The 17,953-nt window shown below is 52.4% G+C and overlaps 1 protein-coding gene across 2 annotated transcripts in view; it reads right to left on the minus strand.

Annotated features, from left to right (window-relative positions):
- The window catches only part of FOXN4 (forkhead box N4), a 31,734-nt gene extending 14,391 nt beyond the window's left edge, over positions 1-17,343 (minus strand). Inside the window, exons 1-2 of one of the 2 annotated variants that reach the window (XM_004053862.5) lie at positions 16,713-17,343; positions 15,829-15,917 (exon numbers count right to left, since the gene is read on the minus strand). In XM_004053862.5, coding sequence (XP_004053910.4) covers positions 15,829-15,914 — 86 coding nt within the window. In that variant the 5' untranslated portion in view covers positions 15,915-15,917; positions 16,713-17,343. The remainder of the gene's footprint in view (positions 1-15,828; positions 15,918-16,712) is intronic. The other variant, XM_055358986.2, reaches the window with a different exon arrangement.
- Between the last annotated feature and the right edge of the window lie 610 nt (positions 17,344-17,953).

The raw sequence follows: 17,953 nt of genomic DNA on the forward strand, positions 1-17,953 counted from the left end.
TGGTGGTTAAATGCTTGGGCTCTGGATTCTAATCCTGGTTTCCACTTGCCTGTGTGCCCTTGGGCCACTGGCTTAACCTCTCTGAGCCTCAGTTTCTTATCTGTATAATGGGGATAACAATAGCTGTTATCTCATAGGATGTCATAAGAAATATGTAATTGCATGTAAAGCACTTGGAACAGTGGCTCACGGTAAATGTAATATGAATATTTAGCTGCTATTAATGTTAATACCAACATTAATGCTCATATTAATATCTACCAGGTCGCCAGGGGGCTGGAAGTACACTGAAGCTTTGGGGTCTGGGGGTCACACCGACATGCCCCGGCCACTGCTACCACTAAACACTCCCATGTAATGAGCACTGCCTGCTTGCCAGACCCTGGGATTTACACTGGCCCCATTTTACAGATGAAGAAACTCAGGACTGAGTGGTCACTTCAATGCTGTCAGCCTGTTTCCCTATAGAGTGAGGATTACACGAAGTCACGAAGTCACGTATAAAGGGCTGAGCACAAGGCTGAGCATCTAGTTGGGCTGAGTCAATGGCGCTATCCTGATTCTTCTCTTTCCTGCTACTTGTGAGCCCCTCTGGCTCCCCCTTCCTGCAGCCCCACTCCTTCTGCAGCTCCCCCGCAGGCCCAGGTAGGGCTCACCTCCACACCTTTGCATTTGCCGTTCCCCTTGCAGGAATGATGCCCTTTCTGCTCCCTCCCCTGCACCCATGCCCACCCCTGGAGGCTCACTGCAAAGTCTGACTTCTGGCCTCTTCACCCCAGACATCCTGCAGACATCACTGGACCCCACCTCTTACTTTAACTCTGGAAAGCAGAGACTGGTTTGCTCCCAATCTCACAGTCTGGAAAAGGACCAGGGTTGGGGTCCTGACTCCCTGTGCAGGTTCCTGCTACCCCGAGAGCAGCACCTCCGCTGGGAAGCCTTTGCCACCCAGAACCCAAGCACAGGGACCCACTCTGCACCCTGACTGCTCTCTACACTTCGCCAGGACCAGCGAGTCCTGCACTGTCTAGGTCTCTGCCCCATCACTCTGCCTTCTGGCTCATTGAGTGTTGGCTCCAAACCCCATATTGCCCCATATCCTTGCACACAGTGGGTGCCTTTGTTTGTTTTTTGAGACAGAGTCTCGCTCTGTCACCCAGGCTAGAGTGTAGTGGCACGATCTCGGCTCACTGCAACCTCCGCCTCCTGAGTTCAAGCGATTCTCCTGCCTCAGCCTCCTGAGTAGCTGGAAGTACAGGCACGCGCCACCACGCTGGGCTAATTTTTGTATTTTTAGTAGATATGGGGATTCACCATGTTGGTCAGGCTGGTGCTGAACTTCTGACCTTGTGATCCGCCCATCTTGGCCTCCCAAAGTGGGTGCCCTTTAAATGCCTGCTTGGCTGGTTGAAATAGGCTGACCGCAGGCCACCAGCACTGAGAGTTGGTGTGACAGTGACGGTCACATCTAGCCCTTTTGAACTGACAGAGCTGTCTTCCGCCTCCTCAGGTCCTTGCCACAGCCCCAGGACAGGGATAGAGAGTAGGCAGCCCCACTTCACAGAGGGGGAAGCTGAGGCCAGCCCAGTAAAAGCAAAATCCCTTTGCTTATAAGCGAGGCAGTCAGAACTCGAACCCGGGTCTGTCTGCCTCCCTCAGGTGGTTCCTGTGGCACTACAGGTGGAGATCAGACGTCTTCCGGGGGAGATGCCCCACCCTGGGTCCCAGGCTCTCACTTGGGGCTGTGCGGACCGGCATCTCCCAGACAGCCAGTTAAAATGCAGAGTTGGGGCCCCAGCTCAGACCCTGAAGCCCCACCCTTGGGACTTCCAGCTATGCTCTGGGGGAAGGACAGCCCACAGGGGGCACGGCCAAAGCTCAGGCTTTGACTGGACAGATCTAGGTTCAAGTCCTTGTAACCCCTGAGCTGCGTGACCTTGGACAAGTCACTGCAGGTCGCTGGGGCTCCAATCCCTGGCTGTCATAGGATCAGGTGAGCCACTGTGTGACTGACTTTTGGCACAGGTGCAGTCCCCATCTCCCTTCTCGGGGGTTTGCTGTACATGCTTGGGGTCGATGGCCAGGCCCCTGCTTCCCCACTACTCCAGGCATCCCAAAGGTGGTCTGGTCCTCTCTTGTGCCCACTGCCCATGCCAGAATGTCCACCTCAGTGCACCTGACAGGTGGCCCCAGCCAGCACCCTGGACACCTGCAGTGGCTGTGGGCACCAGGAGCACTGTGGTGGGAGTCCACTGGCTCCGAAGCCTGGCTAACTTCCTGCTGTCTCTTAGGGTCTCTCTGGCATTCAGGCATGTCTTCTGCGTGCATGGCAAGGGCCAGGGGCTGATGCACCAGGGCCTACATGAGAGTGTCTCATCCCCCAACCCCCTGCCCACACTGACCTCTGTCCCCTGCAGAAAGGTCAGCACGTGCCCCTCTCCACGGTGGCATGTGACGCCCCCTCCACACCTCTCCCTCATCAGTGCCTGAAGTTCCCTCATTAAAGGCGTCCCCATGTGCCCTCGCCTCTCCTGGTGCCTCATTTGAGATGTTGTAAACTACAGGGCTCACAGAAGCTGTAACTCAGGAAAGACTCCTTGGTTCTGGAATCACCCATTCTGGCTTCTCAGCCATAGGCCCTGGGGAGGGCACTTAATCGCCAGCCTCAGTTTCCCACCTGTAAAATGGTCATGAGTGATAATAATAATAATAGTAATAGCCGCAATACCTCACACCCCCCAGGCTGGCACACTGGTGTGGAGGCGGAGTGGCTTTGTGATCCACCCTGCCATCTTAGAGGGTTTGGGAATATTCCCTGGTGTGTGTGTAACAGAGAGAGCCACACAGAGAGAGACCCTAAATCAACCTCCTAAGTTTCTCCTCTACTGGAAAATGACAGGACATTTTTAATTCAAAGAAAAAGGCACATTCTAGCCCCACTGCCCTGGGCTCTCCTCCCAAGGCCTGTTCTGCTCCCCATCTGGGTGTATCACTTCAGTTCCTGGGTGAGAGGAAAATTCAGCCCTGCTAACCCTGAGTCACCCATGTCACTGATGCCTGCCTGCCTAGGGTCACCTCCAGAGGAGGCTTTGAGAAGAATCAACTTCAAAGACCCAACTCTGGCCAGGTGTGGTGGCTCATGCCTGTAATCCCAGCACTTTGGAAGGCCAAGCCAGGCAGATCACCTGAGGTCAGGAGTTTGAGACCAGCCTGGCCAACACGGCGAAACCCTGTCTCTACTAAAAATACAAAAAGTAGCTGGGCACGGCGGCGTGCGCCTGTAATCCCAGCTACTTGGGAGGCTGAGGCAGGAGAATTGCTTGAACCTAGGAGGCAGAGGTTGCAGTGAGCCAAGATCATGCCACTGCACTCCAGCCTGGGCGACAGAGCAAGATACTGTCTCAAAAAGAAAAAGAAGACCCAACTCCTTCCACCCGCTTCCTCCACTCTCCCTCCATCTCTGACTCCCCTTCTCTCTTCTTCTGTGTCTGTCACTGTAACTGAGGGGCCCTGGGAGGAAGTCCCAGCCCTGCCCTTCAGGTTTGGTGGCATCTGATGTGCTTCCTAACCTTCCTGAGCCTCAGTTTCCTCATCTGTAGAATGGGAGCAACAATGATGAAGGCAGAGCACCCACAAGAGCTCTGATAAGTGCCCATCCTCTCCTCTTCCCCCTTCTCTGACATGGCGTCCAGGGTCCCCGATCTCCCATGGACCTGTCTCCACCCCACTCACCCACAGTTCCCTGCATGGTAGCAGCCCTGCTGCTGGGTCGCCCAGAGGCACTGAGCCAGGCTTTCTGGGGAAGAAGCCGGGTACCTGCAACTAACGCATCCCCCAGCCTCAGGTGGTTCCTGCGCACCCAGTGCTGGGGAGCTGTGGCCCCACCCCGCCCTCCAACCTGTTCAGGTGACCCCCGTGCTCTCACTCAGGTGTGGTGTGTGACAAGCCTCCGTTGCACTAAAGGTCCCGGCTGGGGCCAAATGTCCTTCCCCCCTTCTCTGTGTGCCTTCCTCTGTGTCTCCGTGCCTTCTGTTCCCTCACAAAGGATGCCTTTCTTTCTCCCTCTCTGCACCTTTCAGTGTCTCCCCATTGGATTCCCGATTTCTCTGAGCCCCAGGGAGCGCTCTAGTTGGCCACAATTTTCTTCTGAGCCCAACTGGTGGCCCCAGGGAGGGCAGGGGCTACACCTTCAGGTCTTCAGGGTCCCTAATGGTCTGGCAGGGAGGAGACCAGGACAGGACAGGGGTTGAGTCCCCTGCTGGGTGCAGGCAGCCCCCAGAGACCCTGATGCTGAAGCAAGGACCCTCATTCCCCCAGGGGAGGAGCCAAACTCCCAGTGCCCAGCACATGGCCAGGCACACAAAGGCTGCTCTACAAGTACCCACAGATGAACACAGATGAGCAAACAGACCTAGCATTCTGGTTGCTCCACCCACACTCCCCTGGGGTCAGCTGTCCCCCCATGGACGTGGCATGGGGTGGACAAGCCCCTGGTGTGCGCCCAGCCCTGAGCTAAAGCCACTTTCTCACTGGATCTCACATCATCCTTGCAAGAGCCTGATCAGGCAGGGATTGTTATCGTCACCACCTTCCCATTTGCCAGACGAGAACACTGAGGCCAGAGAGGAACAGGCCTGTCTAGGGTCACCCAGCCAGGGAGCGGTGGAACCAGGACATCCACCTCCAGAGACTGGGTTGGCCACAACAACCCTGTCCTTTTCTCCCTGGCTGAAGAAGTGTGCTCTATTACAGAGGTCAACAACCTCCAGGCTGAGGACCAGTACTGGTCCGTGGCCTGTTACGAACCGGGCTGCACAGAAGGAGGTGAGTAGCAGGTGCCTGAGCTCCACCTCCTGTCAGATCAGCAGCGGCATTAGATTCTCACAGGAGCGTAAACCCTATTGTGAACTGCACATGCAAGAGATTTAGGTTGTCCACTCCTTATGAGAATCTTTTTGTTTTGTTTTGTTTTGTTTTCTTGAGACAGGGGCTTGCTCTTGTCACCCAGGCTGGAGTGCAGTGGCATGATCTTGGCTCACTGCAACCTTCACCTCCTGGGTTCAAGTGATTCTCCTGTCTCAGACTCCCAAGTAACTGGGATTACAGGCGCCACCATGCCCAGCTCAGTCTTTGCATTTTTAGTAGAGATGGGGTTTCACCATGTTGGCCTGGCTGGCCTTGAACTCCTGACCTCAAGTCATCTACCCACCATGGCCTCCCAAAGTGCTGGGATTACAGGCGTGAGCCACGGTGCCCAGCCTCCTTATGAGAATCTAATGTCGGATGATATGAGGTGAAACAGTTTCATCCCGAAACCATCCCCCTTCCTTCACCCGGTCCATGGAAAAATTCTCTTTCACAAAACCAATCCCTGGTGCCAAAAAGGCTGAGACTGCTGCTCTATGATATCTAGAAAATCCTCGCAGTGTCTCCCCAATAGGCAGGCACAAACAGCTATTTACATTTAAATTCATTGAAATAAAATCAAATGTACAGATTTGGTTCCTTGGCCCATCAGCCACGTTTGAAGTGCTGAATGGTCACACATGGCCAATGCAGATATGAAATATCTCCATCAGTGGAGAAAGTTCTAGGTGGCATTGATCTGAAACAATCTTTTCCATCTTGATGGAAAAAACCTGTGGTGTTCTTACATTGCCTTAAAACAACTAGAAATTTGATTTAGATCTGGAAATTTAAGGAGATGATTTCATGGAATTTTGAGTTTTAGTATGTTTCATTATAAAAGGAGTCCCCCCATCGCCATCCCCACCACCAGCAAGGAGGTTGCAGGGAAGAGCTCTGTAAAACAGGAGCTGTGCATTAGGGCAACTCACAAAGTTGTGAGCCCCCCATCCCAGACCTATCCAAGCAGTAGCCGAGGGGATGAACTGCCAGGCCCCTGCTGGATGAAAGACGAGCCCAAGCAACCTGTACGGTTCCTTTTGTTTCGGGGTTTTTTTTTTTTTCTTTGTTTTGTTTTGTTTTTGTTTTTGACATGGAGTTTCGCTCTTCTCCAATGGAGTGCAATGGCATGATCTCGGCTCACTGCAACCTCCGCCTCCCGGGTTCAAGGAATTCTCCTGTCTCAGCCTCCTGAGTAGTTGGGATTACAGGCACCCACCACTACACCCAGCTAATTTTTGGCATTTTTAGTAGAGAAAGGGTTTCACCATGTTGGCCGGGCTGGGCTCGATTTCCTGACCTTAGGTGATCCGCCCACCTCGGCCTCCCAAAGTGCTGGGATTACAGGTGTGAGCCACCACGCCCAGCCCTTCTAAGGTTGCTTTTGATGCAAAGACCCCGACATTTGGGTTCCTTTTGATGCAAAGACCCCGACATTTGTGGGAGAAACCTGCAGGTGAACCCCCTGGGGGCATTTCCAAAGTTCCATCATCTTGGGCAAGCACCTTTCCTTCTCCAGACCTCAATTTCCCCAACTATAAAGCAGCAGCAACAGAGTAGAGGGTCCCTCAGGGCCACAGGTGTGAGCTCCTCCTGGCTGCGTGACCTGGGGCTGGTGACTTATCTGCCCTGGGCCTCAGTTTCACTGTGTAGACAGTGGGAATAATAATAGCAGCTACCCTAAGGGAGTTGCCTGAGAGAAAATGACAACAGTTCATCAATAATTTATTTAAGCATCAGATCAGATGAGGCATCTGGTCTGCTGAAAAGGCAGGCAGAACTATTAGTTCAGGGGTCCCCAGGGTGACTCCTGACAATGTGTCTTTCTCAAACTACGTGGGTGATCTGTCACCCACAGGGAGTCCTCATTGGTGAGCAGAGAGCTTTTTGGGCAAAAAGAACATAAAAGACCTATCTGGTGCTCCAGAGTCTCCCTGAATTCAATAGTTCACCAGCAACTTCCCCCGCCCCCAAGGACGCTTCTTGCTTTTCAAAGCTCAGCCTTTTGCAGGTGCATATTTTTCCTTATCAAAACACATATGCACACAGACACACACACGCACGCATGCACACTACGCACACGGATGCATACATATGTGTGCACACACCACACGTGCACACACACAACACACATATGCACACACACAACACACACGTGCATGTAAACACACACATGCACACGCCCACAGACCCTAGAGGCTTCATCACCCCCTTTAACAGATAGGAAAGGTGAGGTCAAGCCAGGTGACCTCGCCAAATCCCCAAGCTTCAGCAGCCCCAGGTAGCTGCTTCAGCACCTCCCTCCTTGGGCCTCGATTTCCTCATCTGGGATGCCACTAGAGCCCCTTCCTCTGCCAGGAAGTAGGGGGATGCTGAAGGGTTGGGTCCCCTTTTGAAGGGACAGAACACATGGAGCATTCAAGGTCTGAGACAGATCCGGGCAAGGATTGAGGTGGCACCCTGGGAACATCAATGTCAGAATAACACTCTATCATTGGTGTAATCCATTTTCCAAGTATCTACTATGTGCTTATTACTTCACGGGTGTTACCTGTGTGCCCTTCTGAGTTCTGCAATGCCACATCCTAAGCCCATCCCAGCAGGGCAGCCCAGCCCCGGGTGCCCCTTTGCTCTCTCTGTGGCACTGCAGTGGAGTGGTCACCCAGGTAGGCTTTGGGGTCAGCCAGGCCTAGATCTGGCCAATTAGCAGCTGTGAGAATTGTCTGCAGCTGTCTGCCTCTCTGAGCCTCAGTTTGCACATCTGTAAAATGGGAGTGCTAATGCTCATCCATCTCACGAGGTATGGTGAGGACTGAAGGAAGGCACACAGGTGGGCCGCTCACCCCAGTGGTGGTGGTCCCATTATAGTAAACATCTCCTGAAGAGTATGGAGAAGTAGGCCCCGTGAAGACAGCCAACAGGAGGGGTGTCCGGCACTCGGGAAGTGTCTGCTTTATTCCACAGCATTTCTTGAACTCTCACTTGCCAGGCACTGTTCTGGCAAGCAGAAGCAACTGTCCGCATCTGAGGAGATAACTTTCTGATTGACACCAGAATGCACAGGAGAGACCCCTGCATGGGATGCCACCTTCCTGCCAACCCCCTAGGTCCAAAACTCTCCAGTCTCCCGAGAGCCTGTGGGGACAGCTACCTGTCATCCTCATTTCACAGATGGGATGGCTGAGGCCCAGAGAGATGAGTGACATGTCTCAGCCACATAGCATATCTGCAAAGGAGCTGGGATTTGAACCAGGGATGCACTCAGAGCCTGGAGCCTCTTCACTCAGCTGCTCTACCAGTTTGGTTGAAATGCAGGAAGGGCAAACCTTCATCATATCATTTATTTAAAAAATCAGGGTATGTCCAGGCATGATGGCTCATGCTTGTAATCCCAGCACTTTGGGAGGCTGACGCAGGAGGATCACTTGAGGCCAGGAGTTCAAGACCAGCCTGGACAACATACTGACACCTTGCCTCTACAAACATTTTTTAAATTAGCCAGGCATGGTGATGCATGCCTGTGGTCCCAGCTACTTAGGAGGCTGAGGCAGGAGGATTGTTTGAGCCCACAAGTTTGAGGCTGCAGTGAGTTATGATTACGCTGCTGCACTCCAGCCTGGGAGACAGAGCAAGACCCTGTCTCTAAAAAAATAAAAATAAAAAATAGAACATAAATCCAGCTGCCAGGTATCCCCATGGCGTCACAGTCACTTGTCAGGGGACCCTGTGGTAGCTCTGGGCAAGGCAAGACACCACTGGAGTCCATGGCTTCCATCCTACGCTGACTGGGAGATCAACCCCACCCACTTTAATGGACAATGTCCTTAATCAGCTGTGTTGCTGGAGGGAGGAAAGAAACCGGCAGGGAACAGGAGGACAGGGACCAGGGAGACCTGCATTCCAGTCCAGCTCCACTCTTAATGGGGAAGTCTTGGGCAGATAACTCAATGCCCTTTGAACCCCAGCATCCTCGTGTGCCGAACAGAGGTGAGAACAGAGCCTGACTCTTAGTTCGGGGTAGGCAAACCATAGGTGCCATGTTTGGCTCCAGGTGGGCACTGGAGAACTGTTTGTGGAATGGATTTAACACCCAGCAGCCAAAGTGACCTCTTACAAGGGACATTGGAACCTGTCATTGTCCTTAAAACCCACCAAGGGAGTGAGAGTCAAGCTCCTCACCTTGACCTGGCACTCGGCCATCTCCTTCCCCACCTCTCTCCTTCCATTCTCTCTGCTCTAGCAACCTGTCCATCTCCCAGTTCCTCAAACATTCTAATTCTCACTCATCTTAAGATCACTGTACACACTGTTCCCTCTGCCTGGAATGCTGTTCCACGCACTCATTTATAGCTGGCTCTTTCTCAGCCTAAATGATCTCTCCTGCAAGAGGCCCTCCCAGGCCCTCCCTCTCTCTTCCTGTGTGTGTCCACAGAATACTTATTTTGCAATGAGATATTTACTTATACATGTTTCCAGTCTTTCTGCCATAGGATGGCAAGGACCAGGAGGCCCTCTATTTTGTTTAGCACCTGGCATAGGACCTGACGCCCTGTGGGCATCTATTACGTACTCTCAAGTATGAAAGCTAGAGTCAGAAAGGGAGGAAGAGTCCTCAGCCCAGCCCAGCCCCAACATATCTTGCATTCTTCAATCTCCATTCATTTCCTGCCCAGCTTAAATACACCTCCTCCAGGAAGCCCTCCCAGACCAGTTCAGCATCTTCCAGTCTTCCCTTCTCCTGAAATGGTTAGTGCTGTCAGTATCTACACGTAGCACAGACCACTCATGGTCACCCACTAATGTAACCCAGGCATCTGTTCTTACCCACTCCTCCCTTCTAGATACTAAATGCCAAGAGGACAAAGATGGATGTGTCTTACACCTCATTACAAGACCCATAGCAGCCAGCTCTGAGCCTTTCATTTGACAAATATTTGTCCCCCCAATGTGAACTGGACCCCCACGGCCACTGTCCCGTGATTGTTGCCATAAAGGTGAAATGCAATGAACTTGCCATAGAGCCTGGCAGGTGCCCACACAGGGTCACACATATTTATGGATGGATTATGGTTTCTGTGGGAATCCTTGCCTACATAGCTGAAGTCCAGAGACCACAATTAACTCTTTATTTCCTACCTTGGGATTCCTTAGGTTGATACAGCAATTGTACAGAGGAAAGAATATCCATCTTGAGTTTAGTTCAAATCCCATCTCGACCCCTTCGTAGCTGTGTGATTTGGGGGAAGTCACTTCACCTCTCTGTGCTGCAGTTTCCTCATAAGTAAAATGGAATAATAATAATTCTCACCACAGGGGGCAGACGTGAGGATAAGATCAGGTAACCTCTAAGACAAAGCCAGACACATAGTAGTAGGTGCTCAGGCCACATTTCTCTCTTCCCACTTCATTCTCTCCTCTGCGTTGTCATTTAGGAGGGGTCTGCCTGACAAATATTGCCTTGGGGTGGGGGTTAGATCACCATTCCAGAGATTCAGAGACTTGTCCCGCCCTACCTGGGCGGCAACTCCGCCCTGATTACAACAAGGTTTTGCCTGCCTTCTTGAGATGTGGTTGGTAAGAAACTGTTACATCACTGAAAGCTGTTCTTGTTCCCAATCCAACCATTACACAAAAAGGGATTAAGCATTTCATGGAGGTGTTTATTTAGCTAACACATCTTTTGTAACCATGTACAGGAAAAAGAAAATCAAATACAATTTAGCAAGCTCAGAAATTCCCAGCTTGGCCAAGGGTCAGTGTAGTGTGAAATGATTTGATTAGGAATTTGGATAAAAGAATCTTTCCTTTCTAGAACAAGTGTTGGCTTGGGACTTAGAATGTGCATGTGTGTGTGAGTGCATGCACACATGTGTTTTTTAGGGATGAAACTGCAAGACCGGGAAAGAGTCGGACCACAGAGAGGCTACCTCTCTTCCTTGCCCGTAAGGTCACCTGAGGAGCTGTTCTCTCCACCCTGAGGGTGAAGGGATGGGAAGACATCGGGATGGTTACTGCCCCTGAGAAACGGAGCCCCTTCCAAGGAGATCACAACTGATGGGTGAAGCCACCTGATATGGGTTAAACTATCCCCACACGCAGTGTGGGTTCAAGAGAAATTTATCATCCCTTGAGCATGAAGCCTCCCTGTGTTTCCATGGATGTTATTTTCACGTGATATTTGTCCATTCATCCATCTATCCAGTACATATGTATTAACTTCTATCTACTGTGTGCCCAGCATTGCAGTCCACAGATAAGAGAACCACCATCCAGAGAGAGGAAGGGCTTTCCCCCAAGGTCGCCTCATTTCTTAGAGCAGGGACTGAGATTTTGGGAAGTGAACATCCAGCACGAGGATCCAGAAGGAGGACCACTGAGCCTTGTGGCCCTGGGAGAAGGTGAGGGTCCAAGAAGCCAGAAGCCTGCCTTCCGTCATCTCACTGGGCCTCAGTTTCCCAACCTGTAAAAGGAGCTTGTTGGACCTGACCTCTAGAATAAATTCTAAAAGGTGGGGGCAGATGACTAATAATATAAGTTCTGCCCCTTCATAAATGTGTGCCTTTGAGCAAGTCATGTCTCTTGGCCTCAGTATCCTTACCTGTAGATTGGGATAATGTCAGTACCTGTCTCATGGTTGTTACTATAAAAAAGTGGCACGCCTGTAATCCCAGCACTTTGGGAGGCTGAGGCAGGCGGATCACTTAAGATCAGGTGTTGAAGACCAGCCTGGACAACATGATGAAACCCCATCTCTACTAAAAATACAAAAATTAGCTGGGCGTGGTGGTGGGCATCTGTGATCCCAGCTACTCAGGAGGCTGAGGCAGGAGAATTGCTGGAACCCAGGAAGTGGAAGTTGCAGTGAGCTGAGATCGCACCACTGCACTCCAGCCTGGACGATAGAGCCAGACTCCAACAAAAAAAAGAAAAGAAAAGAAAAGAAAGAGAAAGAAAAAGAGAGAGAGAGAGAGAAAGAAAGAAAGAAAGAAAGAAAGAAAGAAAGAAAGAAAGAAAGAAAGAAAGAAAGAGATGAAATGGGATGCTGCCCTTGCTAAGATGTTTTGCAGGTGCCTAGCACACAGTAGGTACTTAATAACTCTGTTTTAGCACCTCTAAGGGTGGACTTTCCTCCCACCCCCTGAGCTAGAGAGAAATCCAGCTAACCCACATTGAGCATGAGCCCTGTTTACCGTTGCCCAAGAGGTCAGGACCACCCCCGGTCCCCTGCCCCTTCATCAGCAGCAGGGCTGAGAGGCTGCTGCCAATTTGCTGTCTAGGCCCCGCCACTGACTCCTGACAGCTCCCCAGGGACAGGGCAGCCGCCTCTAGCTGCTGCCCCCGCCCTCCTGCACACAGCCATTGAAAATTAACGGCCAAACTCAGCCCCAGGGGGATGGAGAGCCAGGCGGCTACACGAGAGGCTGGACCCACAGCCTAAGTGGTCCTTGGAGTCCTTCTCTGGGATGTGGAAGGGCGAATGAGAAGCCCATAAACTTTTCCTGGGCTACTATTTGGGGAGAAAAATGGGAGTGGTTGGAAGTGGGAAGTCACTGTGTAATCATAAAACCCCCTCTGCAAGAAAGCACTCTCTCCCAGGCCCCTCTGAATGCCTTGACCCATTCAAAGTGCAGAATCCTCCCAGCAAACCTGCAAATTGGGTGGCTCCATTTCACTGATGAAGAACCTGAGGCTCAGAGAGAGGCAGTGACTAGTCCAGGGTCACACCGCGGTGAGGTGATGCAGCAGCTTATTCTGTTCCAACACCCGTGCTCATGGCCAGTGGGACTTGGGGCCAGTGGTCACAAATGGTGGTTACAAATACTCTCAGGGTGCAACCACTTTGGGGCCAAGTCTCCACTGTACCCATGATGAGCTGTGCCATCTTGTTAAGCCATTTAAACAGGCTCAGCCTTGGTTTCCTCATTCACCAAATGGGCCCAAGAGTTCTACCCTCATGGGGTGGTTTTGGGGATCTGATGGGATTTGATGGGGATTTATGCCAAGAGCCTGGCACAGGGAAGGCAGGCAGTAAAAGGTTAAGAAACCACCAGCTGCTATTATTACTGTTGTTATTATTATTATGTTATTTTGCCTTCTGGATACTTTGGCTGTTGGATATAAGAAAACACAGCTGGGCACGGTGGCTCACGCCTATAATCCCAGCACTTTGGAGGGAGGTCGAGGCAAGTGGATCACTTGAGGTCGGGAGTTTGAGACCAGCCTGACCAACATGGCAAAACCCTGTCTCTACTAAAAATACAAACATTAGCCAGGCACGGTTGCTCTCGCCTGTAATCCCAGCTATTAGGGAGGCTGAGGCAGGAGAATTGCTTGAGCCCGGGAGGCGGAGGTTGCAGTGAACTGAGTTCACACCACTGCACTCCAGCCTGGGTGACAGAGTGACTCACACACACAAAAAAATACAAGTAAAAAAAACAAAAACAAACAAACAAACAAAACAAAAACCAGCCTTGAATCCACGTGAATAGGAAAGGTTTGTGCCAGACCAGGAGCCTGGGCACCTCTGGATCCAGTGCTGATGGGAACAGGCCTGCTTCTCCTCCCCACTCCCCAACTCCTGACCCCTGCTAGCTGGGCAGTGGACTGGCTAGGCATTACCAGGCCCCCAAGAAGTTCTCTGCTTGCCCCGCCCTGTTTTTGGAGAAGGGCAGTTGCTTAGTGCCCCCAGACAGTTTGTCAGCTGGGTGGCCCAGATGAACGAGGTCAAGACTCCGGGGCTGAGTCTGATGGGAGCCCCTCCTGGGCAGCACCTGGGCACCTGGATTCAGGGTTTCTCCCACCCTCCAAGTTCCTCCCCACTTCCCACCGTGAGAGCCCTCCATAGACGCGTCTCTCGCGGGAAGCTGGACTCTCTAATGTAACTAAGTGGTAACAGCAACAGCAACTACTGATTATGTGTTTCTTGCTCTACAAGCTTTATTTACTTAATCCTCCCAGCAACTGCATGAGGGAAGAGCTGTGATCATGCCCATTTTAAAGATGAGAAACGAAAGCAAGTCACCGGCCCTGCCTAAAGCTGGGCTTTGAACCTGCACGTGTCTGAATCCTAGCAATTGTTCTCACTCTCTGACTCCCCTATCTCCAGTGCTTTTAAGGGATGTTTTTAGGTAACAGTAAGATTCAATGTCTTTGAGCTCTTAAAGCCAACCTGGAGGAAGGATGCGCTCGCCCAGGCTTGCAGCTAGGAGGGCAGAAGTAGATTCACCCTGGATACATTCAGTGCCTGCGGGGTGTCAGGTGCCTTCATAGATAATATGATACATATATCATTTAACCCTCCAGAGCTAGCTTTTATTATCCCCGTTGTACAAAACTATGAAAGTTCACAGGTGAATCTGCTCATAATTGGTGAAGGGCAGAGCCAAAAATGATTACTAAATTGTCATAACAACTCCATGCAGTGGGTACTATTTCTATCCCCATTCTACAGATGAAGAAGCTGAGGCTCAGAGAGCTCCACGTAGCCAGAGAAGTTGGGATTATAATGGACTCGAGAGCCTAAGCTGCTAACCCTTACACTGCCACTAAATCACTTGGCATTATTTAAACCCTGAGAGTGCTGGAAGGAAGCCTAGAGGCCCTTGGCTGTGTGATCTTGGGAGAAGCCATTTCATTTTTCTAAGCCTCAGTTTCCTCACCTATACAACAGGGCTCATCAGAGCAACCTCCCAAGATGAGGTGAGTGATGGGGGATGGCACACAGTAGGTGCTTGCAAACTGCCACATACCTGGCCCCAGCTCTGCACACAGCAGGCTCTCTGCAAATATCTGTTTGAATCTGTGTCCTCATTTGGATCTCAGAAGGCAGCTTCCAGGCCCACAGCCCTCAGGAAGCAGCCTCCCTCTAATTGCGGGCTGCGGTCTGTCCCAGCAGGCACTGCTGGTGAGTTGCAGTGACCCTGGGGGGCCAGACAACCCCTGGGTAAACAGGGCTGATAGGAGGTGACAGCCTGCTCTTCCCAGGCCAGCCCTGGTCCTGTCCCCATTCCGTAATCTGGACTGTGCCCCCTCAGCCTACAGACATGTTGCTTGCTCTGTCGGGGGAGCCCTAGAAACGAGGTCAGGGCTCCCTGGCCTCAAGGGGAAAGAGGCCAGTAGGGGACTCCAGGTTCTTCCTTTTCCTCCTTTTCCCTCCTGGAGACCTTGGACAAGCCCTTTCTCCTTTCTTGGCCTCAGTTTCCCCAACTGTAAAAAAAATAGGGTGTGCGCAGACTGGTTGACCTCCTAAAGGCCTTTTCGGCTATGAGGTCTGAAGACAAAAAAAGACAGAAGGGCTCTGAAGGCTTCCATGCATCCTCTCACTCGTACCTTGCTTCACCCTGTTTCAAGGCCTCAGTTTCCATCTAATTTACTCTTCAAACACATGAGGCCTAGAAGAAACCTTAAGATCATCTAATTCAACAAGATCAATTAAATGATGAGGAAGTGAGGCCCAGGGCAAAGGACTTGCTGAATGTCACACAGCCTGGCTGAGAACTTAGCATATCTGACTACTTTCTTAACATCCGTGGAGGATAGACCCCAATTCCTCCCAGAAGGTTTTTTTTGGCAGGGGGTGGGGGAGCATTTCCCACAGCCCCCATTAAGGCCACTGGAGGGGAAGCAGTAGCTGCTATTGTCATCTTAACGTTCACCAGGATGCCCAAACAGTATCAAATGCAGAAACGGACCTCTTTTGGAGGGGACAAGAGACAGCAGGCATTTCGTAGTCCCACTGGGCCAGGTTGTGGCCCAGACACCCTTAGCAAGACCAACATTGAAATCAAGACTTTCCAGCTCTCCCGCAAAAATCACAGAATTTAACATAACAATAGTTCTTGGGCAGTTTCAAAAACCATAAACAGCATACAAACACTTTGAGCAACTAAAAAATATATAGTTTGTTATTGTTGGAGCCCTCACCTGTATTCCTGTGGAGAGGGGTGGTGATTTTGCCCTGAGTTTCGAATAATTCCTGACATTATGGATGAGGTGTCACTTTCTATCATCTCCTTGGGAAAAGACAAGCAGAAAACAAAGCTCCCATCAGCGACGATATGGACAGGGCAGAAACCCACAGTTTTCCCGCAATTCAGAAAGATGGAGCACTATCAACTCACAGAACACTTTTTTTTTCTTTAAAGAAAAAAGTTCTAGAGGATTCCTGGGCATCTCAGGTCACTTTCCCAGGGCAATTCTACAGGGTTTTAGAAACAAATGAAGAGAATGAAATGAAATTCCCGGTTCTTTCGAATTAATGGGGGAAGAGCAAGGGAAGCCTCTAGAATCCAAATGTCAAACCTGGAAAATGTGGACTCACAAAATAGGAATCAGAAAAACGATTTCCTTCCAAGCCTTATATTTTCAACCTCAGTTTGGTTATGATCACTTTGAAAATAAGGGGCAGCTGGATGTGACATGTGTATTTCTCTGGGGGAACAAATTCCCACTTGCAAAGGGAATAATCCCCGCAAGCTCCTGCCCTGAAATGCCTTCAGAAATGCCACAAGCCCTTACTGGAAAGCCAATCCAACCACCCACGTCCCCGCAACACACAAACACTGCCTTAAAAAAATAATAAAAATATTTGAGTTCCCTAAGTTTCTCAAACTCCAAGCCTGAACCAACATAAAAGCCCACCAAAGGCTCAGTTCCGCCCCCAAAGCCATCGAAGGATTCCCAGGAAGGAGGAAAAGGGAGCAGAGGGAGGCGGCCCCGCAGCCCCTGCGCCCGGGTCTCTGCCCTGGAAATGCAATGCCCGGCATTGCCGGGGAGGAGGGAGCAAAGCCGACCCTGCAAGGCGGTACCTGGAGCCGATCCTCGCGGGGCCGCCGCTGCCGGCGCTCCGGGGGTGGGCAGGGGTTCCGGAGGGGGGCTCCCTCGCGCTCGCCCCTCGCGTTCCGCAATTTGGCCGCCGTCGCAGCTCGAACCGTTTTTAAATTTCCCTCTCAGGAGCTGTCCAGCTCAGAGCATGCGCAGTAGCCGTGCGGGGGGCTTTTCCCCAAGGGTCAGTTACAGGGCAGGGTCAAGGGGATTGCAGCGGGCGTTTCCCAGCAGCCGCGAGCCTTGCACGCCCCGGGATTCTGGGGGTGTGCGTGTGAGGGGGGCGGGGCGGAGGGGTGCAGGGGTAGGGACCCCTCTTCAAACTTTGCCAACAGTGACAACAACTGCATGCCCGCGAGCATGCGTTGAGGAGCAGTGGGAGGGTGATTTCGGCCAAGGGAATTAAGTTGCAAAAGGAGTCTGGGTGCATTAAAACTTGCAATCCCGCCTGGAGCAAAGGACGTGGGCGGGCGGAGAGATCTGTTGCAACCCCGTCTCTCCCCCAAAGTGGAGGACGGGCCGGGAGGCAGAGACGGGGCCCCAGGTGGACGCGGATTCGGGCCACCTGTCCCTTTAAGAAAGTTGCGCCCGCGCGGGCTGGCGCGCAGCGGGAGGGGGCTGCGGAGCGGGGCGCGGGGCGCCTCCACCTGCTGGGGCCACGAAGGGGGGCCCGGGCCCAGCGCGGCGGCGAGGCGAGGAGGGCTCCCCGGGACTGCGCGCTGCGCCCCCCTGTCCCGCGAGGAGGGTGAGCCCGCCCGGAGCGAGTGCGGCGGGGCTCGGCTGCCCCGGCAGACGCGACGACGGCGACGGCGGTGGCGGTGGCGGTGGCGGCGGAGGCTGCGGCGTTCGGGGTACGGCGCCGCGAGCCCAGCGCAGCCGTTGGGGGCAGTGGCCCGCGTGTGCAACCGCGCTCCCTCCCTTCCCCGCCGCCCGGCCCGCGCCGCCGCTGCCCCGCCCCGCCTGGAGCCAGCCGCGGGAAAGGTGGCGCGGACCGCGGACGGCGGCGGGGCCCAGCGCGGGCAGAGGTCTCCACAGGCCCCTTAGGAGGCTTGGATGAGTTTGGTCCCCTGGAAAGTTTGCGTTTCTGGCGCCCTAACTCGAGCCTCCGTTGCAGTAATTGCCACGGCAGCGACGATATTAGGCACGGCCACCCCTATTCTTTCGTTACTTATTGACGCCTCCTTCTGGGTTCTTCTTCGCATCAGCCCTTGATGACATAGCATCG

This window comes from Gorilla gorilla, chromosome 10 (genome assembly GCF_029281585.2).
Source record: "Gorilla gorilla gorilla isolate KB3781 chromosome 10, NHGRI_mGorGor1-v2.1_pri, whole genome shotgun sequence".
In the NCBI taxonomy this organism is placed as follows: domain Eukaryota; kingdom Metazoa; phylum Chordata; class Mammalia; order Primates; family Hominidae; genus Gorilla; species Gorilla gorilla.